Source organism: Micromys minutus (genome assembly GCF_963924665.1).
Source record: "Micromys minutus genome assembly, chromosome: 10".
Classification (NCBI taxonomy): Eukaryota; Metazoa; Chordata; class Mammalia; order Rodentia; family Muridae; genus Micromys; species Micromys minutus.
Genome location: NC_137979.1, coordinates 41042148 through 41069279, shown reverse-complemented (window position 1 = coordinate 41069279; position 27132 = coordinate 41042148). Strand labels below are relative to the sequence as shown.

General features: G+C 45.6%; 2 protein-coding genes across 3 annotated transcripts; both read left to right on the top strand.

Annotated features, from left to right (window-relative positions):
- The first annotated feature begins 4989 nt into the window (after positions 1-4989).
- LOC308426224 (nucleoside diphosphate kinase A) lies at positions 4990-14401 on the top strand. Of its 2 annotated transcripts, none has more exons than XM_080923989.1 (5): positions 4990-5084; positions 7161-7290; positions 10631-10732; positions 13176-13288; positions 14123-14401. In XM_080923989.1, exons 2-5 carry the CDS (start codon positions 7165-7167, stop codon positions 14238-14240), a joined length of 459 nt encoding a protein of 152 aa, XP_080780115.1. In that variant the 5' UTR covers positions 4990-5084; positions 7161-7164; the 3' UTR covers positions 14241-14401. The 2 variants fall into 2 exon arrangements, with proteins under 2 accessions (XP_080780115.1, XP_080780116.1); XM_080923990.1 differs by having other exon boundaries at positions 5061-5134.
- A 3503-nt stretch (positions 14402-17904) lies between these two features.
- Positions 17905-22934, top strand: LOC308426223 (nucleoside diphosphate kinase B). The gene is made up of 5 exons (XM_080923988.1): positions 17905-18056; positions 18258-18387; positions 20538-20639; positions 21362-21474; positions 22709-22934. Exons 2-5 carry the CDS (start codon positions 18262-18264, stop codon positions 22824-22826), a joined length of 459 nt encoding a protein of 152 aa, XP_080780114.1. The 5' UTR covers positions 17905-18056; positions 18258-18261; the 3' UTR covers positions 22827-22934.
- Positions 22935-27132: the final 4198 nt, after the last annotated feature.

Genomic DNA, 27132 nt, shown 5'->3' with positions numbered 1-27132 from the left:
ATGCCTATGTGGCCTTTTGTATACAGATCTTGTAAAAGCCCAGCAGAAGCAAACCCCACCCAGTAAGGTGATTTTATTTTGTTGTTCTTTTTTGAGACGGGTTCTTATGGACCCCAGATTAGCTTTGAACTTACTATGTAGCTAAAGATGACCTTGAACTCCATCCTCCTGCTTCTGGTACTGGGAATCCACCTGTACCCATGAGGCACAGCCCTTTTCCAAAAATGAAAAAAAAAAAAAAAAAAAAAAAAAACCCACCAGGAAGGTGACATTGATTAGACCTGGGCTCAATCAGTGTAAATGTATATTCTGAAACCAAGTATGTCTTGCTTTTCAGTCAGCACGGTTTGCAAACCATCTTTGTCACTTGGACTACAATTTTAGTCTCAACTAATTTTTTTCTGCCACTGGCAGAGGGTGATGGGATTCCCTGTTGGCTGGGCAGCAGCCCGAGGCACTCTCCCCAGGGACCTCCACTCAGATTTGGACAGGCTATTGCTTATATCACAGGAAAGGTTTGCACCGTGAAGAAAAGTTTGAGCAGTTTGTTGTCCTGGTGACGGAACCCAGATGCTTGCCCATGCCAGAATGCTCTACAGCAGAGTTTACTTATATCCTGAGCTGTCTATGTGCTTTATATTTTGAAACAGTGTCTCACAGAATTGCCCAGGCTGGCTGAAAGTCACTCTGTAGCACTGGACTTGTGGTCCTTTTGTCTCAGCTGGCCAAGTTCCTGGGACTGAAGGGCTGTGCCGTCAGACCCACCTTTCTGTTTTGTTGCTGTTGTTTTGTGGTTGTTGTTTGTGAGACAAAGTGGTGGTTTGGGTGAGACCGACCCTTCACAGGTTCCTGTATCTGAATGCTTGGTTCCCAGATGGAACTATTTGGGAAGGCTTAGGAGATGTGGCCTTCTTGGAGGAGGTATGTCATTGGACAATGAGGTTTCACAAGCACATGCCGTTCCCAGTTAGCTCAGTCTCTCTCCCTTCCACTTGCAGATCAGGATGTGAGCTCTCAGTGGTTGTTCCGGGTGCTCCAGGGTGCTACGATTCCCTCACCCTAAACTTCTGAAACAGTGATCCCCAAATTAAATTAAATATTTTCTTTTATAAGGCAACTACTTCCACACAACAACAAGGAAAGCAAAAACTCCAAGCTAAGTAAAACAAAAACAAAGTAGAAAATTTCCATCCTTGTTACCCACATGAATTCTGCTCTTGTCGGTTTTCCCTGTGCTCATTCAAGTCACACATTCATGATTTCTCAGAGCTGTGGTGCATGTGTAGATTTGAGCAATTGCCACCGCATTCAAGATACAGAACTAGGCCAGCAACATAATACATTTGAGGCCAGCCTGATCTACATGGGGCCGTTTCCAAACAAACCACAAATAAACAAGACCAACAGTCAACCAGCTAACTAACCAACCAACTAAAAGCAACAACTAATGTTTTCTGAAATAGGCTAGGCATGGTGACTCAACCAGCAGTTTTAGTACCCAAGAGATTGACTTAGTCTGGGCACCATAGCCTCAATCCCCCAACACAGAGTCATTTATTCTAGGGTTTTCTTTCTTTCTTTTTTGTTTGTTTGTTTTCAAGTCTTGATTTTTATTACTTAAAAAAGCTGCATATTTGTTTTGCTTTCTGACTCTGTGCTTCTGCCTTCACCACTTTCACGATTTTCTGCTCCTCAATCAGGAAAGCCCGCTTGATCCTGTCATGGACACATTTGGCACACATGGAACCTCCATAGGCCCTGTTGACGTGCTTCTTTGTCTTAGACAATCTCGTAAGGACTTTGGGTCTCACAGCACAAACCCCTCGAAGTTTGCCTGAGCACACATCACATGCGGATTTGGATGTTTTCCCAACCTTCTTGGTGTAAAGGTAAACAATTCTGTTGCCAGGGGTTCAAGACAGTCTAGTTTTGTTAGAGGCTGTAGTGTAGGTAAATCAGACGCTAGTATATTGTAGGAAAGCCTATGACAGTAAGTCAGACACTGGACCATCCTGAGTGCCCCTAAGCACCGTCCCCCAAGAAGAAAGGGAAGGGCGGATTTTCTTACAGTACCTCTTTATGGAGACATATTTGTACCCTGTATCTAGCCCTAACTCCTGGTAACACTAATTCACTCCCGATTTCTTATCATTTAACCATGTTTTATATAGGCTGAAGGTATATGTAGCTTCATGGTAGCATACATATACTTAGTATTTGTGAGACCCTAGATTTGATCCATCACACCAAAAGAGCGTTATGTAAATGAAATAATATAGTATTTAATTTTTGCTACAATATAGGTCTTTCTTTTTTTCAGAGATGAGGGTCTCACTGTGATTCCAAGGCTGGCCCTGAACTCCTGAGCAAAAGTGGATCTTTTACTTCAGCATCCAGAGTACCTGGGACTACGGGCATGTCCCATCTACAGGTCAATGTTATTTTCAGTTTAAGATTCAGTTCAGGGCTCAGTATATGCTCTACTAATGTTCTGCATCCTCAACCAGCAAGTGGATTTTTTTGTTAGGATAATTTAAATTCCAATTAGGAATCTAGAGCCTATTTTATCTTATCAACAATATTTAGTGTCATCATTACTGTCCCCTCCTTTTATGGGTGGAGATTTATTTTTAAAGATAGGGTGCTGTGTAACCCAAGCTCATTTCAAATTTGTTAAGTAGCAAAGGATGACCTTGAGCTCTTAAGGTCATAGTTCAGTTTAGGCTGTTGTAGTTCAGGCTGGTCTTAAACCTTTAACCCTCTTGATTTAGCTTCCCAAAAGCTGAACAAGTTCCCTCTGTTTTACTTTACCATCTTTATAAGTGTACTGATATCTCATCATTAGCTCATTATGGGTTTAATTCATATTTTTCTAATGGATAATGAAGTTAAAAGTGTGTGTATGTGTGTGTGTGTGTGTGTGTGTGTGTGTGTGCGCGCACGTGCATGCGCGTGCGAGAGAGAAAGAGAGAGAGAGAGAGAGAGAGAGAGAGAGAGAGAGAGAGAGAGATAGAAACCTGTATATAAGGAAAACTGGCCTTGAATTCAAGGTGATCTTTTCTTCAGCCCTGAAGGTTCTGGGATTACAAGTCTGAGCTACCATGTCTGGTATTTTTTTTCTTTTCTTTTCTTTTTTTTTTTTTGAATCAGTTTCATCTATTCTAGGCTGACTTCAAATTCACTGTGTAGCTAAGGATGACCTTGGACTTTTGATTTTTCTAAGCTGTCTTGGATGTGTTGGGATTACAGGCCTGATTAATATAGTGAAAGTATACCCAATCTAGGTAAAGTTGGGGATTGAATCCAAGGCTTTGTGTATGCTAAGCAAACATTCTACCCACTAAGCTATGACAATAACCTTTCCGTCCTCCTTTTGCCCGTCATCTGTATTTCCTGCCTGTGAAATGTCTTTTGCCCATTTTGTAATTAGACTGTGTGTGTTTGACTCTTTTTAAACTCTCTCTCCCCCCACCTCCCTCTCTTTCCATTTTATGTAAGTACACAGTTGTAGTTGAATTCCATTCCATGAGATTGCTGGGAATTGAACTCAGGACCTCTGGAAGAGCAGTCAGTGCTCTTAACCACTGAGCCAGCCTGATTTTTTTTTGTTGGTTTTGTTTTTGAGATATAAGCTTTTACTTTACTATGTTGTGCTGGCTAGCCTGGAATTCACTATGTAGATCAGGCTTGCCTTGAAATCACAGAGCTGTTCTGCCAGCCTTGTGTTCCCAAGGGCTTGTCTTTTGAGAGACACATTCTCTGTGTCATCCAGGTGTCTTATACGTGATGCTCCTGCTTCAGCCTTCCAGATGCTGTGAATCCTCCGGCAAGGCCCTTCTCATTGACCACACCCTAGTTTCTCCGTTTCATTAAAGGTGAGAGACAAAAAGCAAAAAGCAAACAAAAATATCACCTGGGCTGGAGAGCTGGCCCAGTGGTTATATAGCAGAGGACCCACGTTCCGCTAAATGTTTACACCTACATGTAAATACATGTTTACACCTAAATAAATAATAAGAGGCTGGAGAGATGGTTCAGTGGTGAAGAGTACTGGTTGCTCTTCCAGAGGTCCTGAGTTCAATCCTCATAAACCACATGGTGACTCACTACCATCTGTGATAGGATCTGATGTTTTCTTCTGGCATTCAGGTGCACATGCAGATAGAGCACTCATACATAATATACATCAATCTTAATAAATAAATAAATACATAAATAATGCCGGATGCGGATGCTCACTCCTTTAATCCTAGCATTCGGGAGGCAGACCCAGAGGGAATCTCTGCGAGGTCATGGCCAGCCTGGTCTACATAGTGAGTTCCAGGACAGTTAGAGCTACATAATGAGACCCTACATGCAACGATAATAATAAACCATCCTCCTGCGTCTCCTACCATCAGGTATTCACTATAATTCTTGGTTTTCAGGTAATAATAGGCTTCCTCCCTTCACGTAGGTCTATTTGATTATCACTTCTGCTGAGATTTCCCAACCTATCTTTTTCTCTGCTCTGTTCTTCACAGTGCTTGCACTGTATATTCAATATGTTTTCTTTTTATTGTTTGTCTCAGTTCTCGACCCTACCAGTAAGCCCCAAGTAAGCTTACTGCTTCAACCTCGGGTTCTAGAATGGTGCCAGTCAGGCACGTAGTATTCAGTACATTTGTTGCTTGACAGGAGGCAGGGAAAGTGGAATGACAAGGCTACTGAAGCTCTAGTTGTGACTTTATGCAGTGTGAGCGCCACCTCTCGGAAACCAAATTTTCTCGGGAACGGAGGAAGTGAGTCACCCGGCGGTAGGGGAGAAACAAAAGATGGCCGACAGCGGGGGTGGGGTGGGGCTGGGGGGGGATCCAAAACACCACACCCAGTGTCGGAAGTTAAACATTGGGAGAGTGCTCCCTAGAATGACATCCTACTCTCTAGAGGAAGCGGGATCAGCGGTGTACCGCCAAAAGGGCTCCCTCGAATCAGAGCTGTACGAAAAGGTTCCGTGCGAGCAGCTGCAGGGAACCACGTGAGGCCAGGGCGCGTTTCCGGTGCGGGCACTCGCCGCCGGAGTTAAAGACCTGGTGTCTGAAGGGGTGAGAGGGGTTCGGGTGCTGAGGGGAAAGGAGACAGGTTAAGGGTCTAGGTGAGTGGGGGGGGGGCGGGTGGGCATTGCATAAAGGATGCACTCTCCGAGAGGCGTTGAGGGAGATGGCAGGCTGTGGACAGGTACAGACCTGTCAGCTTGACACGCCACGTGGGCTCGCCTTTGTCCGCTGCCGTTCCTGTCAGGCTGCGCGGCCGGGCTGTGCCTTATTCTCTTTCCAGTCCGGTGTTGGGCACAGAGCTGGTACTTCGGCGGTGCTTCCTGAATGAATGACTCCGTGTGTGTGTGTGTGTGTGTGTGTGTGTGTGTGTGTGTGTGTGAAGAGAGTGAAGAGAGATCGGTTTCTGGCATGGTAGGCCATTTCTGAGTAATCAATGCTTGCCCCACGTTCCTTCAGACATTCTCCAGCTAGTCTGTGGATTCTGTCTTTTCTTTTTGGAAGGCGATCGTCATTTAAGGCATGCTCTTTGCTCCTACTGACTGCGAAGCCCTGTGACTTGGTATTAAAGTTAGGTGTATTGGCTTAGATCAACTATGCAGGTTACAGACCGGGGAAGCGGGAGGGGGAGGAAGACACCAACAAAAGTGATCATTAAAAGGTTATTTATTATTATTTGTGTGCTCTTGTTCATGCATGCCTTAGCTCATGTGTGAACGCCAGAAGATAACTTTGTGGAGCAGGTTTTGGGATCAAACTCATGCTTGTGGTACAACTCATGGTCCGCTGAGCCATCTATCTGGCTCAGGTCATATTCTTAAGGTATAAAGTTAGAGATTAATCCAAGTTTAGAAAGACAGAGCCAGGAGCTGGTGTTGCTATCCTCTTAGGTGTTGTCTTTCAAGGTGGAGTCTCCTTTCATCTTGTGAAACAGTGTTCCCTGGAAATGGAACATTCTGGAATGAATCTTGTCTTCCTTCCTGGAGGATGTCCCATGTTAGGTATTTGCTGTGGTTCTCTTAGAATCCACACTTCATTGGTTAGTCATAATAATCATTGTCCTTTTCCCATAATATGTATTTTAATACGTGTTAATTGCTATTCTTACATAATAGACTTTCAAATTTTTATCTTTTTATTCTCTGACAATTTTCTACACGTATGTGATATAGTCATTTCATCGCCCTTCACACACTCTCATCTTGCCTGAATTCCTTCCAACAAGTTTCATGTCTTATATTTTATCCCTGTGTGTGTGTGTATGTGTGTTTCACTGAGTTTAATTGGAGTTGCTTGTTTGATGAATAGAGTTATTTGCTGTGTCATGGACAGTTTACCTATGGCTATATCACTGAAGAAAATGACCCCCTCTTCCCCAGCACTAATTGCCAATAGCTCCCAAGGCATGGATAAGGCCTTGGACCTTCTGAGTCCTCCTCCCCTATCTGTGGTAGAACATAATCATTGTTTGTTTGTTGGGTTTTTTTTTTTTGAGTCAGGGTCTTATGTTGCCCAGGCTGGCTTGGAGTTTTTTTTTTTTTTTTTACCCTTTTGCCTTATCCTTCCTAGAGATGGAATCCCTGGCATGTATCCTCAGGCTTGGTTTTTCTCATTATATTCTAAGATGTGTCCCAAATTGCATAGGCCTGGGAAATCCCATTCTTTGTAAAAAACAAAGATGGTTGTCAAGACATATTCTCTAAAACTCTTGCTGGCTTTAATGTTGTAGGTCAGACTGTCTTGTTCCAGATATAACTTTCACTAGGAAAACCACACCAGTGCAGCTTCCCCTAATTTGTACTATTGAAAAAAGTGCTGTCTTTTTGATGTGTGTAGGTCTTAGTTTTACATCTCCTTCCTAAGTTCCATCACTGTTTTAAGAGCACAGTAGAAGCACAATAGGAGGTTTACTAAATCAAATGGAATGCGCATTACAGTTTCTGGTTTTAGCCCTTCCTCACTTTAGGATATGAATTCATTGGTGAATGAACCGGGAGGGATTGGGATTTTACTATCGAGATTTAGGGTTGACATAATAGATGAAAGCCAGTGTTATGGGCGTAATCCGCTTGAAAGGATCATGGTGAAACTCTTCAGTCCGTTTCATTTCCCTGCTGGCCTCCGCAGGACCATGGCCAACAGTGAGCGCACCTTCATCGCCATCAAGCCTGATGGGGTCCAGCGGGGGCTTGTGGGAGAGATCATCAAACGATTTGAACAGAAGGGGTTCCGCCTTGTTGGTTTGAAATTTGTGCAGGTAAGTGGACTTCACTCTTCTAGGTTTGAATCTTTGGGGCGTAGTGGAACATTGCAGAGTAACTTCTGTGTTTGTCTTGTCTCCTGTCTGGACGTCTCCATGGTAGGGTGTCTTGGAGCCTGAAAACCTCTCAGCGACTAAGCATGCTGGCTGAATCTTGGAACAAACCAAGTCTCTCTTTCTCCATAACAGCACGAAGTCCCTCATGTTACTGCAGAGCTGTAATTTCTGACTCAGCTCTGGGTGTTTCAGAGCTCTCGGTCTTCAGCCTGCTAAGCAGATAATTTTAGAGACTATCCTTCTAACTCCTACCCCTCACCCTTGAAGTAGGTTGTCAGGAAGAAAGTCTTTGCTTTACTAATTACTACTGATAGTGCCTAATGTGAGTCAGGCATGTATGTTGGGCTTTGGGGGAGAAATTTGCAGTTCTGCTTGTGGGGTGCTTCTGACAGAACAGAGAAACAATTCTAGCACACCTGTGAAATCTATACATATGTGTTTGGCACAGCTGGTCTGGAACTCTTAGGGTCCTACCTAGTCATCCTGAGTGCTGTGATTACGTGCATACCACCCACTCAGATAACAGTATTCCAGTAAATACCAAAGACTGAACCCTTCTTTAGACAAATCTATGAAGTCTGGATTCTAATTCTCAATGCAAATGTATCGGGGGACAATATTTTTTCCCATTAAAGTAATACAATTTTGGTTCCTTGGACATTTTAAATTTGATTAGCAATATTGAGCTATTATTATTGTTGTTGTTGTTGTTGTTATTGTTTTGCTATTGTTTTTATGTATAGTCCTGGCTAGCTTGGAACCTGCTCGTAGACCAGTCTGGCCACAAACTCAGAGTGCTTCCTCTGTCTCTGCCTCTGCCTCTCGAGTGCCAGGGTATATCACCATGCAGTATTGGTTTGTAAAAGTTAGTATGGAGAGATGAGTCAGAGATGGGGCTCCAGAGATGAGTCGGTGGTTAAAAGTATTAGGTGCGCTTCCAGAGGTCCTAAGTTCAATTCCCAGCACCCACATAGTGGCTTATCACCATCCATAAAGGGATCTGATGCCCTCTTCTGGCTTGCAGGTGTACATGCAGCAGAACACTCATACAGAAAATTTTTAAAAATTTAAAATTGTATTAATGTATATGTATGTGCGCCTATCTGTTGTAATGTGCACCATGTAGGCGCACGTGGTTCAGATAGCACCTGATGTGGGTGCTGGGAGCCAAACTTGGGACCTCTGCAGGAGCAGTCCCCTGAGCTGTCTCTCCAGCCACCTGTTTTGCTACATGATTTTTTAGTATAAGGAGTAGACCATTAATGCTAAGGGAGAACATGGTGGAACAGTGAGAGCCAGATGTGGGCTTGCATAGTAAATGAGGTCCCGGAGGTGCAATACAGTGATCCAGTCATTCATCAAGCACAGCAGTCTATGGTAAGAACATGCTTTCTTCTCCGTCTCTCATGACAGCTCCGACAGGTACTTATTCCTGTCCTCACAGTTGCTAGGAGGAAAGCGAGGCTTAAGGAGGTCAGATAATGTATCTGGTAACAGGGAAAGTGAAACGGCCAGCATTGTAACTTGAGTCTCTCTGGCCCCAAAGTGCATTTTTTTCTTTTACCCTCAGTGCTTCTGTTGAAGATATGGGTTTGGTGAAGAATGGAAGAAGAGATATCTGCGGTGTCTGTAAAGTCTGTTCCATCAGCAATGAGAAACAAAGGGGAGCATGAGCTTTCCCCACCCCAATAACATGCTCAGTTTTGTAGGCTAGAGGTTATTGGAACCAGTTAACAGAATTGAGTGTCATGAGAAGGGGAAGTCAAGTCTGTGTGTTAGCTGGTGCTTCCTGGAGCCCTCCCGTAGAGCAGGCAGGGTCAGACTGCATCCCTGTTTTGAGCAGGTTTGCTTTGGCAAGTGATGACCGACCAGCAGCCGAAGGAGAGGATACTATGTGCTTTTGTTTGATTTTTTTTTTTTTTTCAGGTAGGGTTTTTCTGTGTCTGTGTATCCCTGGCTATTATAGAACTCACTCTGTAGACCAGACTGGCCCCAACTCAAGAAGAGATCTACCTGTCTCTACCGCCTGCCTAAATATGTTTTTTGGCAGTTAGTCTTGGCCTATGTGTATTCCTAAAGTGACAGCATACTTTGTATGGTCTAGTTGGGCAGAAGTGTAAAATCCAAGGGGGGACTGCTAGGCAGGGCCCTTGCAAGGTTGTGTAGATGTGGCGGCAAAGAGAATGCCCAACCAGGCTGAACTGGAACTAAGAAGATGGGGGCTGGAGAGATAGCTCAGTGGTTAAGCTCACTACTCTTCCAGAGGTCCTGAGTTCATTTCTCAGCAACCACACAGTAGCTCACAACCATCTGTAATGGGATCTGATGCCCTCTTCTGGTGTTTGAAGACAGCTACAGTGTACTCACATACATAAAATAAATAATTCTTAAGGAACTAAGAAGATGGTTTGTTCTTGATGTGGTAGCTGACATTCCACATACCAACCTTGCAATGTATCTAATTGTCTTCTTTTCTTTCTCTTTCCTTCTCTCTCTTGTTCCTCCTCCTTCTCCCCCAACTAGTCTCACTAAGATAGGGTTTTATGTTGCAAAGACTAGCTTCAAATTCATTATGTGACTGAGATGGCTTTTTAAACATTCTATGCATTTGCCTGCATGTATGTTTGTGCACCACTTTATGTCTGGCACTTGTGGAGGTCAGCAGGCATTGGGTCCCTCAGAACTGGTTACAGATGGTTGTAAACTGCCATGTGGACACTGGGAATTGAACCTAGTTTCTCTTGATGAGCAGCTGATCTAATTCATTCTTTAGCAAAATTATTTATTGCTAGATGTCATGTACTTTTAGGAAGTACATAGGTAGGAACCTCTGGAAATGACATGTTCACTGCATTGGGTCTTTATCCTTTGAATAAATGTCCTCAGGAGATGGCCAGGCTCATCTACTTCTTCTCTAATACAGAGACTTTTCCTTTCCTTCCTTACAGTGGGTTGTTATTAGAGATAGAGTATGGCTCTGTAGCCTAGGCTGGTCTCAACATTTCTAGTCATCCCATGTTTGTTTTTCAGTGTTGGAATTGCAGGTGCAGTGCTGCCCTCAACTGGTTGGATTAAGTTATTTTATCCTACTGCATTAGAAATTCAGACGGGCTTTGTAGCTATTACTGTTCCCTTCTTGTATTGTGGAGGATGAATCTGGTTATATCTGATCAACTAGCTGCGAGCTCATGGTTTGAGCTGCGGGAGGGGTAGGGGGAAGAATCTAGCCTTCTGAGTCTTAGGGGCCTGGGACCAGCTCTCACCGTCTGTTCTGTAACAGGCTTCAGAGGACCTTCTCAAGGAGCACTACATTGACCTGAAGGACCGTCCCTTCTTTACTGGCCTGGTGAAGTACATGCACTCAGGACCAGTGGTTGCTATGGTGAGTCTGTGTGGGATGTAGATGAAGTGACTCATTTGGGAATAGTGCAGCACATTTCCTGTTTGGCTGCCAGGCCCTCTTAATTGTAGAGGACACAGACTGGTGGGGTAGCCAGTTAGGATGAGAATTGGCTATCTGATCCACTAGAGAAAAATGTACATTTGCTGGCCAAGCTGAAGACCCAGGACTGGGAAAAATCAGGAGAGACTGCTTTGACTGAATTCCCATGGAACACAGGGGACCTGGTTTATTTTAATATTATTTAGTTCATTGGTTCTTAACCTGTGGGTCGAATGACCCTTTTACAGGGGTTCCGATGATCAGAAAACACAGATATTTATATTACAATTCATAATAATAGAAAAATTACAGTTATGAAGTAGCAACAAAAGTAATTTTATGGTTGGGGGTGTCACTGTATGTGGAACTGTATTTTAAAGGGTTGCAGCGTTAGGACGGTTGAAAAGCACTGGCTTATTCAGAATGAGTGCTATGTCTATGTCAGGATCCTTTCTAGAGACTTTAGATACAGCTTTGAGATAAAATAGGTATCTGTTTTCATTCTTTCTTTCTAAAGATGATTTACTGAGACAGGGTCTTAATATATAGGCTAGCCTTGTATCCTGAAATTCACCATGTAGTTTAGGCTGGCCTCAGGTAGTCTAGGCTGGCCTGGAGCTTTTGATTCTTTCATTTAGAGTATATTGGGATAATTGTAACAGACAACTCTTTGCTTTTTAAAGTAGAGAAAGAACATTGGGTTGGATGGTACGAAGGAGGGTGGGGTGAGAAGTGCTCAGGGACCACATGATGTCAGGACTATGCTGTTAAATTACATGGGCTGGGAAGGTATGGGAGGTACCATATTTAGCATTTTATTTATTTGTTTTGGCTTTTTGAGACAGGGTCAGTCTTAGTCTCTGTTCTATTGCTGTGAAAAGGCAACTCTTACAAAAGAAAGCATGTAATTAGAGCTTGTTTACAGTTTCAATGATCTAGTCTGTTATCATGGCACGCATACTTGTCTGCATGCAGGCAGACATGGTGTTGGAGAAATTGAGAGTTCTACATCCAGATCTGAAGGCCCCAGGAAAAGGGAGCCAGTGGGCCTGGCTTGGGCTTTTAAAACTCAGAGCCCACTCCAAGTGACATACTTCTTTCAACAAAGCCATATATACTAATCCTTCTCAAGAAGTGCCGTCCCTCCCTCCCCCCAATTGAAGGAGCTAGAGAAAGGACTGAAGGAGCTGAAAGGGTCTGCAACCCCATAGGAGAACAAAATTATCAACTAACCTAACCCACCACAGCTCCCAGGAACTAAAACACCAACTAAAGAATTCCCTTGGAGAGACCCATGGCCCCAGGTGCATATGCAGCAGAGGATAGCATTGTCTCTGGCATCAATGAGAGGAGAGGCCTTTGGTTGAATGGAAGACTCTTCCCAGTGTAAGGGAATGCCTAGGCACTGAGTTGGGAGAGGGTGGTTGAGAGAGGGAGCACCTTCTTAGAGTCAGTGGGAGGGGGAGGGAGAATGGTATTGGAGGAAGGAGATAACATCTAAAATGTAAATACAAAGAATATCCAAGAAAAAAGAAGTGCCACTCCCTGCTGATTAAGCATTCAAATCTATATAAGCCTTTAGGGCCATTTTACTTTCTGGCCGCCCAGACTTGAAGCTCTATCTAGATGCATAACAGCATTCAGTTCAACCTCCAAAGTCCCCACAGTCTATCAGTCTCACACTGTTTACAAGTCCAAAGTTCAGTCTCTTCTGAGACTCAAAGAGGTCTCCTGTCACCCCTGTCAAATAGAAATGAAAAGACAGATAACACACTTTCCATATCTAGTGACATAGAAAATATATTACCATTCCAAAAAGGAGGGAAGGGAGTATAGTGAGGAAATCCTGAACCAAAGCAAGATCTAAACCCAGCAGGACAAACTCTGCACTCTGCTTCTCCATGTCTGTGTGCTCTTTGACCTTCTTCTACTCCTTTCAGTATTGACTGAGACACATTTCTCTGTCTTGAGCTGGTTCTACACACCATATGCAGTTTTCCTTGGCAGCTATCCCACGATCTGGCATCTCTGATATCTTGTTTCCAACATGGGGCCATTCACTGAAGCCCTGGATGTATCTTGGAAAACTCTATGTAGATGAGGCTTCACTGAGATCCACCTGCCTCTCTGCCTATGGGTGGTGGGATGATCTCAGTGGCAATATTTACCACTGAAAAAGGTTGCTGGCTGCCACATGGATGGATCTGAGTTGATCTTGGGAGGATAAGAGTAGGGTCAGGTGACCAGTGTCCTTAGTACTGGAACAAGTAGCACTCTGTTTAGTTGAGTGAGGGAGTCTGGAGCCTTTTGTTTTGAATTGCCAGGTGCCAGGTTTTCTACTGAGAGAGTTTTTCTTCCTTGACTGTATCTTCTGTTCTTGGAGGTCTGGGAGGGACTGAATGTTGTGAAGACAGGCCGTGTGATGCTTGGAGAGACCAACCCTGCAGACTCTAAGCCTGGGACCATACGAGGAGACTTTTGCATCCAAGTTGGCAGGTAAGAACTGGTGCTTTTCACCCCTTTCCCAAATCCAAGCTAGTTGCCACAAGAATTTGGTCCTCTGAGTCTAGAAATGAACATGATACCATCTGCAGGTTAATTCATTTTATGTATTTTATTCTGGCTTTTAAAGTTTATCTTTATTTTTTATTTTTCTTTATGTGTGTGGATATTTGCCTGTATGTATGTGCACCACTTTCTTGACTGGTGCCCAAGGGCTAGAAGAGGGCATTGGGTTCCCCTGAACTAAAGTTACAGGGAGTTGTGAGCCCCATGTGGATCCTGGGAACTAAACCCAGGTTCTCTGGAGGACTAGCCAGTGCTCTTAAAACTGAGCCATCTCTTCAGCTTCTAGTTTAGTTGTTTTTTGAGAGTGTCTCAAGTAGGCTAGCTGGCCTCAAAATTGCTATGTAGCTGAGGCTATCCTTGAATTCCTAATGCCCCCAACCCGCACCCCTCTATCAAATGCTGGGATTACAGGCATTGGCCACTGCACCAGGTTTCAGGTCACCTTAAACATGACTTTTGTCTTTCTGCCTCTGAAGGTGGAAGCTGACTTGTGGGGAGGGTCCACCATGTTTGTTTGGTCCTGTTGGCTGTGCCTTTCTTGAACAGAGAGCCTGGCTAGCATCTCCCCTTAGGCTTACACTAGGGTGTCAGTGTTTCTGGGAGGACTACTCACAGGAAGTCCTTTCCATGTTGTTATGAAGTACCTGGGACTCTGGCTTTTCTGCTGCCATGGCGTTTGACTATCAGTAGTGGGAGTGCAATGGGCTGTGGGCAAGTTCACCTTTCCGGTTTGGCAATGATGTCACTTCTCTCCCCACCCAGGAACATCATTCATGGCAGCGATTCTGTGGAGAGCGCGGAGAAGGAGATCAGCTTATGGTTTCAGCCTGAGGAGCTGGTGGACTACAAGAGCTGTGCGCAGAGCTGGGTCTATGAGTGATGGGGGGTTCTGCTTCTCCGCCTACGGACCCTGTTCCCACAGGCAGGGGCCAGCAACTCCAGGTATTCCTGGAACTTCTGTGACCTGGAAGGAACCTGAGGGAGCTGTGACTCCCTGTGCAGTGTTAAATGCCGCTGGTAGATTAAAATGTTTCATCTGTACTTGTGTATTGCTGTATTGCTCTGCACTCCTTACCTGCTCTTCAGGCTTCTGGATAACCTGAGTGGGCAGAATGTAAATGTTATGCAAATTACTTATTTTAGCCTCACGTGCACACAGAAATTCTAGTCATTGTCCTTGTGGTTTGAGCCAGTGCCCTGGAATACACAGGCGTGACTGCCTCTCTCCCTTCCTGCATCCTATTTGCTCCTGGCACCCCGGCAGACAGCAGTTTCTGTGGAGGATGTGTGAGGTTGTTAAAACTGTTCTGGGAACAGAGATTCATCAGAAATAAAGATGCCAACCCAAGCCTATTGGCCCAGGCCTGCACTTCCAACACTCAGGAGACAGAGGCAGAAGGATTGTGAATTCCCGGCCAGCCAGGACTACATAGTGAAACCTTGTCAAGACAAAACAAATCAAAACAGCTGGTGTAGTGGAACATGCCTCAGCACTCAGGAGGCAGAGGTACTTGGATCTCTGTGAGTTCAAGGTCAGCCTACTCTAGATAGTGAGACCCTGTCAAAAAAAAAAAAAAAAAAAAAAAAAAAAAAAAAAAAAAAAAGGAAAACAACAATCCCCTTCATCCACACCCCTCACCCACACCTGATTGGGGGTATAGCTTAGTTGCCTAACACACATGAAGCCTTGGGTTCTATCCCTAGCATCACATAATGGTGGTACTGTAGTCTAGCACTGAGGAGGTAGGATAGGAAGTTCATAGTGGGCTATATAAGAACTTGTCTTGGGGGCTGGAGAGGTGGCTCAGCGGTTAAGAGCACTGACTGCTCTTCCAGAAGTCCTGAGTTCAATTCCCACCAACCACATGGTGGCTCACAACCATCTGTAATGAGATCTGATGCCCTCTTCTGGTGTGTCTAAAGACAATGACGGTGTACTCACATATATAAAATAAATAATTCTTAAAAAAACAAAACAAAACAAAACTTGTCTTAAAAAAGCTGGGTGGTGGTGGCTCATGTCTTTAATCCCAGCACTCAGGAGGCTGGGGTAGGTGAATCTCTGAGTTTGAGGCCAGTCTGGTTTTACAGAGTGAGTTCCAGGACAACCAGGGACAGAAACCCAGTCTTGAAAAACAAAACAAAACAGAAAAGAAAAAAAGTGTGTGTGGGGGTGGGGTCGGGGAAGATCATGAGAAGTTGTAGCTAATGTCAGATCAGAAAACCTGGGACTCTCAGCAGGTGTCAATGAAGGGTCTTCCTATTGTAGGGTAGGAAGGTATGTGACCTTGGGTAAATGACTCCTCCCTGGACAGTTAAGTTCAGTGAAATTTTCAGTCTCAGGACAGTTGACATTTGGTACTAAAACAAAATGGAGAGTGTGGTGACACAAGCATGTAATCTTAGCATTTAGGAGAGACAGGCTCACAGCACGCTTGAGGCTAGACTGGTTCAGTCCTGCCAAGGCTATGCAGTGAGATCATTTCAAAAGAACCAACCAGCTAGCTGGGCAAATGAAAGCCACTGCTTCAGGTGGAGAATGAAGGAAATGGCCCCAGAGGGAGGGCAGATGTTAGTTGCCAGTGTATCCTGGCTGATGGTCTATTAATTGACGTTTAGGACAATGATGAGGTATGATGGGCTGTCACCCACCTGAGTAGTTATAGGTGACTGGTTGGGCTGGAGGCACAGTGATAACCTGAGTGTTGAGGTCAGTAGACCTTGAGTCTACTTTGGGTCATGAGTGGGAACTTAAAGAAGTTCAAGTGTTCAGTGTAAAGCCCCTATGAGAGAACTAGAATTTTTTTTCTCTCTATCTCTTTCTAATTCCCAACGAACTCCATGATTTCAAGTGACTGTAGCCCTGGTCTCATCAAGAGGCTATACCCTGCTTTGACGGTTCCCAGTGTCTCTGAAGGGACCAGCAGGCTCTGTGTTCTCTGTGACACCAATACAGAACCACTCACCACCTGAGATGGGATGATGTCTACTGACCTCAAAACTCAGGTCAGAGGGGCAGAGAGCTGTTCAATCTGAGCAGGTCTTTAGCTGGGGCTGATAGAATGGAGTTGGAGGAGGCTTTAGGCATTCTGACTCACCTGGGCTAAATTTCAGTGCTTTGGGCAACACCCTAAATCTCTTTACTGGGAGACCTGGGGGCCCAGCTCAAGCTCTCAGTCTGCTGGGAGCAGCAGCAACTGGTTCAGAGTGTTCAAGGCACTGCACTTGAACAGGGGAGGGGGCTGGACATGGAAATTAAGTAGATGTGGGCACTGGGGACCTTTAGGTAAAGAATGTTTGCAAGCCGACAGGCTTGGCATCTAAGAATATAGACTCTGGAGTACTGGAGGTTGGACTAAGTCCTTGCGCATGCTACACAAGTGGGTTTTCCGCAGAGCTCAATCGTCAGTCTTCTCTACCCTCATGTAGTCGAGGCTGGTCTTTAATTCTAGTGTAGCCAAGGATGTACCACCATACCCAGTTTATGGTCAAACCCACTCCAGTCCCTTTGCATATATTTCTTAAAGACTTATTTTTATCATAACTGTAGGTGTGTGTGTGTGTGTGTGCATGTGGGATGTGCACATAAAAGTGTGTCCTCGAAGATGAGAGGCATCAGATCCCCTGGAACTGGAGTTGTGAGCCACCAGAAGTGTGTGGGTACTGGGACTTGAACTCTGGCCTCTGGTAGAACAGCAAGTGCTCTTAACTGTAAAACTAGCTCTCCAACACCTCATTTTGTATATTTTGAGACAGACCAGGCTGACTTTGAACTGTGCAGCAGTGGCTGTCCTTTCCTATCTCTCCCTCCCAAAGGCTAGCATTACAGACGTGTCATCTCTCACCCCTGGCTTTGGTTCTTATTTTGAGATAGTCTCATGTACTAAATTGACCATGCTGGCCTTGAATCTTCTCTGAAGTCTAGGCAGGCTGTCAGCTTCTACAAAATCTAGACTCTTGCCAGTGGAGTTGAAGTGGGTAGGTAGCCTGACACCGGGCAGTGCTCTCTGGGCAGGAATCTGTCTCCGGTGGCAATAGAAAACCTCTAGAGGCTGGAAAGGTAGGAGAGGAGACAGAGGGGAGCAGGCCCTAGTGTCAAAAGACATGGGTTATCTTAGTAATTTGAAAGTCATGCCGAGGGTTGGAGAGATGGTTAAGAGCACAGGCTGCTCTTCCAGAGGTCCTGAGTTCAAGTCCCGGCAACCACATGGTGTCTCATAACCATCTGTAATTGGATCCGATGTCCTCTTCTAATGTGTTTGACGACAACGACAGAGTACTTATATTTTCTTTTTAAAAGGCTACATTTTAGAGATAGGAAAGACTCAGGATACCCAGAGCCAGGGAGAGTCCAGCTGGGCGCGGATGTCCCAGGGAGAGGAGAACGCAGATGTCTCTGGCAGCAAACTGCAGGCCGCCTTGGGTGGGGAACAAATCACTTCCTGCCTTGCAGCCCTTAGTAACCCGGCAAGGAGAGGGCGGCACGGCGGGCCTTTGGGCGGGGACACAGACGACTGGCAAAATCAGGCAGGCTGAGCGTCCCGGGTTGGGCAGCGGGGTCCTCAGGGGTGTGGCGTCTCGCGTCCCGCCCCGCGTCCCGCCCCGCGCCCCTCCTCTCCTCTCGCCGGCTGGTGGTCGTTCTAGTCTCTTTGCTCCCATCGCTCATCGCGGACATCAGCAGACCCACCGACTTTAGGTAAGGCTAAGATGCACTCCCCGCCCCCAAATTACCCTACCTCCGGCCCTTGCGGTCCCCTTTCTGGGCCTTCGGGGTGGAGCAGAAGTACCTGGAAAGCCACGTGTCCTCCGCAGCGGCGGCAGTGGCAGGAACTCACGTGGCTTCCTGGGCCGGCTAGGGTCGGCCGGGCCTCATCGACTACACTTCTTGCCTCCGCAGGACCATGGCCAACCTCGAGCGTACCTTCATTGCCATCAAGCCGGATGGCGTGCAGCGCGGCCTGGTGGGCGAGATCATCAAGCGATTCGAGCAGAAAGGGTTCCGCCTGGTGGCCATGAAGTTCCTTCGGGTAACAACGCCCTTCGCCCCCTACCCCTTTGCTGCTGGGTTGCGGGAGTTTTGTTCTCCCGCCAGTAGTTTGTCCACGTCGCCTTTTGGAGTCGGAGTCAGTTCTCCTGGCTGACTTCACTCCCAGGAGAATCCTTTTGACCTCCGCCCCTCACCAGACGTTGGTGGCTCTCTGGCCCTTTCCCAGGCCGGGTGGACAGACGCCCTTGGGAAGGTTAAGTGGAGGTAACGTGACTGGTGTCCGGTGCCTAGGCCTGGCTTTCCTCCCGCTGTGCGTCCTGGTCCTGTCCGTCTTGCATAGGGCCTCCAGCCTGCTTGTGTGTCTTGTGGGGCAGCAAGGCTTGGAGAGAGCCTGGAACCCACCCTGTACAATTGCTATTCTTTTGTTCTTTAGCCTAAACTCCCAGATCACCGAGGCAGCATCTCTCCTTGGCATAGGATAGTAACTGTTTCCCATGTGATGTGGCCACCAGCTGAAGGTGTAGTTCGTGAGGTCTAAAGTAGGATTCTCAGCCCCTCGTGAACAGTAGGGTGTGGTGGCCCAAGGTGGAGATGAGAAAATCTGGGTCACCCTGGAGTTTAAGGCCAACCCTGGACTCCATGAGACCTAGTCTCAAAAAAAAAAAAAAAAAAAAGATTACTTTTAAAGTTTAAATACCTACTGAAACTATCAAAGACCATCAGTTTTGTTCTTGGAGCTGGAGAGAAGGCTCTGTGGCGAAAAGCACTTCGCTCTTCCAGAGCATGGCCATGTTCAATTCCCATTACTCACAGAACTGCTCAGAACTGAAACTCGAGTCTCAGGGGATCCCACACCCTCTTCTAGCCTCAGAGCGTGAGACATACACACAGGATGCACAGACCTGCATGCTGATCAAACACGCACACATACAGTTACCTAACAAAACCAGGAAAAAGCAGGGCAGAGTGGCTTACACCGTTAGGCCCAGTGGAGGCAGAGGCAGGCAAATCTCAGAGTTTGAGGCCAGTCTGGGCTACAGAGTGAATTCTAGGCCAACCATGGGTGTACAGACTTGTCTCAAAAACAAACAAACAAAAAGATGTTCATGGGGTTGGAGAGAGGGCTCAGCAGTTGAGTACTGATTGCTGAGGCCAGGCTTTTGGTTCCCAGCACAGTGGCTCACAACCATCCTAATTTCAGTTCCAGGGGACCTGTGTCTTCTGGCCTCTGGGCACCAGGCACAGATGCAGGCCAAACACTCATACATAAGTCTTAAAAGTTTGTTTGAAATGTTTAAAAGGTTCAGTTGGCCAGGGGAACCTGAGGTGGCTGGCACATTCAGACATCTCACTTTGTAAATCTTACCTCAAACCACTTCTACAGAGTTAAATCCTTTACATTACCGACTGTAAGAGAGTCTTTATTTTGGATTTTCTAGACTGGGTTTCTCTGTAGCCCTGGGTGTCTTGGAATTTGCTCTGTAGACCAGACTGTCCTTGAAATCGGATCCACCTGCCTCTGCCTCCCAAGTGCTAGGATCAAAGGTGTTTGTCACCGTCTTTTATTTTTTAAATCAAGGTCTTAATCTAAGGCAGGCCTTGAACTTTGAGTTCCCCCTGCCTCGGTCCCAAGCCCTGGGAGTGCAGGCACGAGCTGTCACTCTCAGCTCATTTTGTAAACACTTTGTCTTGTGCATGGCGTGTTCATGTGTTCCTGCTGGTCCCACCATCTTGAGATAGTGTCTTGTTCATTGCTGCATACATACTCCGGGGCAGCTGGCCAGTGAGTTTCCAGGGTCTCTGTCTTTACCTTTCATCTCTGGGTGGGAGGTTCTGGGGATTCAGGTCTGCATGTCTGTACTTGATCCTGCACGGAGACATCCTCTTTTTAAAACCTGGTGCTGGAGACTGAACCCAAGGCTTTCCACGTGTTAGGCGAGCACTTGACCACTGGGCTATATTCCCAGCAAAAATTGACTTTATGATCATCAGTATAGGTTTTTTTTTTTTTCCTCCTGCCACAATACTGTCAAGTTTCATGGTATGGATCCCCATGAATTTACTGAAATAACCAAGCCTGGAATTGGGAACCTGCTGTGTAGGAATGCCCATTCCTCCCACCTCAGGGTGGGATACAACCATATCTGAGCCTTTCAGGTCTGTTTGCTAATGGGATCCTCTGTCTGCCAGGCTTCTGAAGAACACCTGAAACAGCATTACATTGACCTGAAAGACCGTCCTTTCTTCCCGGGGCTAGTGAAGTACATGAACTCAGGGCCTGTGGTGGCCATGGTGAGTGCTTGTGAAGGACGGGGTGGGAGAAGGGGTGTTACTCTGTTCTTTCTCTTCTTGTGGCCCAGACTGGTCTGGGACTCCAGTGTGTTCACCTCTGTAGTACTGGGGTTATAGACGAACAGGAGTTAGCCAACTATGAGTTTGGAAGGGGAAAGAAAAGGAAATCAGATTTCAGAGCTCTGGGTTGGGAGTTAGGTTCCTGGCACTCACACAAGCTGACTCCCACTACCCCAGCTTCAGGAATCTGACTCCTCTGGCCAGCTCTCATTAACACACAGTTAGCAAAAGAGCTTAAGGCAAATCTTTCAAGGGCTTTCAAGGGCGCACTGACTGTTTCCCACAAGTACTGTTGACCATATTTGTTTCTTAGATTTTACAAGATACTGGAGTTCTCTGCCTTTGCCTATTGGTGTAGTGTCTTCTGGGTGGCTCTGATGTCCCCAAGGGAATGGTGGCAGAGTGCAAGGAGGCACTGAAATTGTCTTAGAGCACTTCCTGTTCCCATACTAGTCCTTTAGTTTCTCTAGCCTTCCCAGGTAGGCCCTTAGGCCCTGTCCCCAGACTTTTTTTTTTCTATGTCCTATTTATGAATTTAAAACATAGGCCTTTGCTCTGGGCAGGGGTTATCTGACCACAATGCCATAGGTATTGCAGATGGAGGAGTAGGAGTGTTTGTTCTTAATGGTGTCTTAATGGTAATTGTCTTTTGTCTGGTGAAGGTCTGGGAGGGGCTCAGTGTGGTGAAAACTGGCCGGGTGATGCTGGGGGAGACGAATCCAGCTGATTCGAAACCAGGCACCATTCGCGGGGATTTCTGCATTCAAGTTGGCAGGTAAGGAGTAGGGGGTGTGTGTGCTCGAGAGTGCGTGCACCCACACACGCACATCTGTGGGATAATGAACTTCTAACTCAAAGTGGAGTATATAACATGTTGGGCATATCCCCAGGTTTGGAAAACCTGAACTTAAAATATAAGAATGATTGTTTAAACATTGTGATTGAGGCACTGTGCATAGAGCTGCGTGTGATGGTTCCTGTGTTCCTGTGTGTGTGTGTGTGTGTGAGTGTGTGTGAACCCCATCTACTTTGTTACTGTATGTATTGATTCCCTCAGCTGTCATTTGTACTTAGACGTTGTAGATTCAGAAGGAGTAGAGGGATTGCTCCTCATAAGCATGGATGGTATAGTTTGGTTTGTAAATCACTTAAGAAAATGAGAGCCAGGCCTGGTGGCCCATCCCTTTCCACCCAGCTTCGAGAGCCAGTGAGTTCTGGGACAGCCAGAGCTACATACTAAGACCAGTTGTGAAAAACAAAAGAAGCAACAAAACTCTCTAAAAACCCTTAGTGTGGGTGGTACACACCTTAATCCCAGCACATCCCAGGCACCTCTGAATTTGAGGCTAGCCTGGTCTACAGAGGGAGTTTCAGGACACTCAGGGCTACACAAAGAAACCTTGTCTCCAAAAGAGACACACACTTCCTCCAAAACCCAAGTGAACCAGATAAAGAGGTGGGGGCAGGTTGGTCAGACAATTCAGGTCCCAAAGCAACGGGACTGGCTTTAAACTTACTGGCATTTGGAGGCTTGCCCACTTTTTTTTTTTTTTGGTCCTTTTCCAGCAGTAGCAATCTTGGGTTATAAATACTAAGCTTTTTTTATTTGAGAACTTTTATAGCTTTGTACCTTTCCAGTATCCTTAAAGTTTTTTTCCCCTAGGGTTCTGCTTGCATGTATGGTGTGTGCCTAGTCTGCAGAGGTCAGACGAGGTTATCAGATGCTCCTCTACTGAAGTCACACATGGTTGGGTCCGCCGCAAGAGCAACAAGTGCTCAACTGTTGAGCAGTCTCGTTAGTCCCATCCTAGTTAAATGTTTACTTATTTGCCTTACTGAAGATTCAATGTGGTGCCTCACATAGTCCAGGCAAGCAATCCAGCATTGATTTCTGTGTCAGTCCTACAGTTTTGGCACACGTGGGGGGAAATGTAATTATTCAGTGTCAGTTGGAAAAGTCTGCCCAGGCTGTGAATATCTAGTGAATAGACTCTGGCTTTCTTTCTTAGGAACATCATTCATGGCAGCGATTCAGTGAAGAGTGCTGAGAAAGAGATCGGTCTATGGTTTAAGCCGGAAGAACTGGTTGACTATAAGTCTTGCGCCCACGACTGGGTGTATGAGTAGACGTAGAGAAACCAGAGTCCTTTTCGGCACTACTGATGGGGTTCCTGGACACATCCCACTGCCCGGATGGATCATCTTTTCTAAAACAATAAAGACTTAGGAACTGGGTGTGCAGTGTCCTGTGTTCATTTGCTAGAAGTAAAAGTGGTTTTGATCCGAAGGCATTAAAATGAAGTAGTTCTTCTGTTGATTGTGAAGAATCAATCTGGATCTTCTCAGAAATGAGATACAGATCAAGACACTTACCGAGGGGAGGAAGGGGAGAGTCAGTGTTGATACTACCTGTCTAGGGAAATAAGCATTTTCTCATGTATATTTCTGCAAGATGTGTATGTGAGAACTTAGCAAAGTAGGCCAGATTATGTCTGATTCCGAGAAAGTCTAAAGACGGATGCAAAAGGATACTTGTAGAAAGAAGGGTCGAAGCTGCTGAAGTACTCCCGACCTGAAACTTGTACTCACGTATCCCTGCAGCCTGTCAGATGGCATGTAGTTGAGTGTTTTGCTTGCATGCACTAGTGGGTCTGGTATGCAGTGGTCGGAAGTGCCTGATTAGCTGGAACTGGACTGATGGATGTCAGCCGCTGTTAGTGCTGGGTACTGAACCTGGGTGGGTCTTTTGCCAAAGCAGCAAGTGAAGTGCACTCAAGCACTGAAGGTCTCTTCCCTTTACACATTGCCCCGTATGCTGGTGCTGGTGGTCTCACACTGGAGACAGCGGTGGTTGAAAGCTGCCCACTTTGGGTGCTAGGAGCCAAACTTTTGGGTTCTCTGGAAGAACAGTGCTCTTGATGTACCACACTGTTCTAGCATCCTGGTGAGATTGTCCTAGACTCATCATCATCGGCTTGGACTATTTAGTAGATTGCTCCCCCCCCAACCCCCAACCTTTTGAGACTATTTCTCTGTTTAGTTAGCCCTGGCTGTCTTCAAACTTGCTTTGTAGGCCAGGCTAGCCTCAAACTCAGAAGGATCCACCTTCCTCTGCCTCCCAAGTGCAGGAACTAAAGATGTGCAACCAACCACCCCTGGAAAAGTAAGAAAAAAAGACTGGCCTCATCACCCACCAGCATGGGTCATTTGGTATGCTTTCTTGGGAGGCCAAGAGCTCAGTCCACTTTAGGGCTTATCTTCCTAGACTGGTATAGTGAGTGGCCTGTGTCACCTCTCTCAGAGCCTGACTTAAAACACAAGCAGGTGTGTGTGGACTGTTTAGAAACTGATAAAGCCTAGGTTTAGTGGCTCACATCTGCAGTCTGTATTTTATATGACTACACTGTTGCTGTCTTCAAAGACAGCAGAAGATAGCATCAGATTCTATTGTAGATGTTTGTGAGCCACCATATGGTTGCTGGGAATTGAACTCAGGACCTCTGGAAGAGCAAGCAGCCAGTGCTCTTAATCACTGAGCCATCTCTCCAGCCCTCACATCTGCAGTCTTAAATTCAGGAGGCTTTTTTATGAGACCAACCTGAGACCTTAAAACAAAAGCTGATGAAAACTGTCATCCTAGCTAAGAAAATATTTATAGTAGGTGCTTTAGACAAAGTCCAATTGTACACCAAAGAGGGCATGGGATCCTGGATCCCTTTACAATGCGAGCTGCATCCATGTGCTGGGATTTGAACCTTGGCCCTTAGCAGAATCTTACCACTGAGCCCTCTCCAGCTCCTTACATTCCTTGTGTGTGTTGTGTTGCTGGACTGAAATGCTGACAATGTGACCAACACATGATCTTGTCTCTCATCTGCAGTTCCTGAACAGTATCAATTCCTCTGATGAAGTCTTTGTATGCTGAAAAGGATGGGGAGTGGAGGCCCTGGACATCCTATAAGGGGAAGGGAACACGGACTAAAGGATGAACTGTCACCAGCGGCCAAAGATGTGACTATTCATGCCTAGGTAATAACCTTCTGAGAGAGCCCCAAGGACAGGGTTTAGTGGCCATCCACGTTATTTCTGCCTATATGGTTTACCTTCTATCTTCAAATCCATTCTCTACAGTCCCAGACCCTTTATTGTGTGAGGGCTCATGTACACTCCATCTTGAAGGTGTAGGAGCTTTCAGAACTGGTTCTCTCCTTTCACCGTGTGGGTGGGTTCTGGGGACCAAACTCAATTGTTAGGCTAGGTGGCAAGTGCCTTTACTGCTAAGCCATCTCCCCAGGACCCCTCACCCCCAACCCACTTTCCTTTTTTAAGAGGCGGAGTCTCAATAAAGTGCCCATTCTAGTCCTGAAGTTTTGAGGTCTAATGCAATTCCAGTTGCCGATGTCAGAATTGACCGCCTCTATCAAAACTGATAGAACTTAGAAAGATACCCAGCTGATGTCCACTGGAGTTCTGCTGGGTGTGGGGAGAACTCCACCCATCTGGTGTTAAGTTTTCAAGCTGTTCACTGTACCTGAAGCCCTGGGTTGGATGCCCAGCACGTGACAGTCACCCACTGAGCATGCACCCTAAAGCACAATGTTCTAGACAAAGCGACTTGGTCCACAAAAGGCACATGCTTTGCTTCTGCTCTGTATCGTGGTCCTGTTCCTGCCTAGCCATAAACTCTAGGCTCACATACCACTTCTGCTCATCCACCCGCACCCTCTTGTTCCCTGCCAGACAGTGCTAAGTCCCTTCTCATGTGCCCACTCTTGCTTTACTTCATACTGTGACTATTTGAGCAGAGTAGCCGTCAGCCTGGGAAGTTTTTGTTGTGCCACTTTGCAAAAGAATTACTCCAGATCTGGTGCTGATTATTTACACCCCTGGAGGGGTGACAGAAGGGTCCCCTGAGTACCCAGTCGCTTTCTAGCACCTGATACATAACTTCCTTAATTGCACATGGCTGCCGGGAGAGGCTAGAGTATATAGGGTAAGCTTGACTAGTTCAATCCTGATCCCACAGTGAAGCACACACACACACACCTTCACACAATGACAACCTGACTTCTAGTCCAGGACCCACCCGTGGAATAAGAAAGCTAACACCTGCCAGCTAACCTCTATGTGTGTGCCATGGCATAACTAACTACCCATGTTACCCAGTAAAAAAATGAATGTTGAAAAATTGATAAAATAAAGCTTAACTTTAACGTTTTATTTTGTGTAAAAAAAGGGCAAATTTAGTGAATTAATTTCATCTTGTACACAAAGTTATAATTTTAATGCTTTTCACATCCATGCTGAAATTTGCATTTTGGTAAAAAGGAAAGAAACATAAACTTCTCTGAAGGACTTTTTCACGCCATTATATACATTCCATGAGAAAGCTTCAAACACTTCCTCAGTGATCACAAGTTACCAGAAAATAAAAGATTAAATTTGTCCAGATATTGATCTGTATCAAACCAACACAGAAACCATGTAAAAACCTATGTACTTTACTTTGTTTGGCCTCTGTCCTTGAAAGGTTTGTCCAGGAACAGATGCTTTCTTTTTGTATAAATGACTGTGGCTTTATTTAAAATATGAAAATCAAAGGAAGATACCCAGTTTAATCACAGTATTTTTAAAATCCCTCCCCAATATTAAAGGATCATTACCAAATATATAGCACCATAATACAAATATTGATGGGCGAGGGTATTCACATCACACAAAATTAATAATAAAAACAAACAAACACTGAAAACCCGTGTTAGTATCCGCAGAATAAGAAGTTGATAACAGCTTTAGCTTTCCTCATACACAGCAAGGAAAAAGGTTAAAAAGATTAAACAAGTTCCCAGGCTTCTAACAGGAAAACAAAAACAAACCCAAGGTCAGCAGTACATGTTGAACTGTGAAAGAGAACGGGCTACTGAGTTGTCTGACGACAGGAATTATGGCTACGATGGAAGCCTCCTCTGGTTAACGTTCTGTGTTAGCAGCAGGAGTGAGGGTCTTAACAAGGAAGAGGGCTTCAGTTCTGTTTGGACTCTAGCAAGTCCTGACCAACCCTCACTGTTAGTGAACATAAACACTTTATGAATATAGGCGGGGAATTCTAAACACGCCAAGCCTGGTTTTGGTGTAGAATTGGAAGCTTGTAAAACTTGGCTACAAATGAGCATTTCACAGAACTAATTACCAGGACTGGCTGGCTTGAAATCACATCCTTCCTGGCTTATAGTTAGTTCCCTGGAGAGCTCCTACACCCAAGGTATTAGAGCGTCCCAGACAACAGGCTTCTTGCACTGGTACCATGGAAGCACAGTCCTGGGTCTCATCTACTGAGCCTGAGAATAAAGACTGCGATGACCTTGGCTTTGGACCTCTTCTAGGCTTCAAGCTTCTGGGAAGATCCTTCAAAGTCAAAGATTTGGGAAGTGTG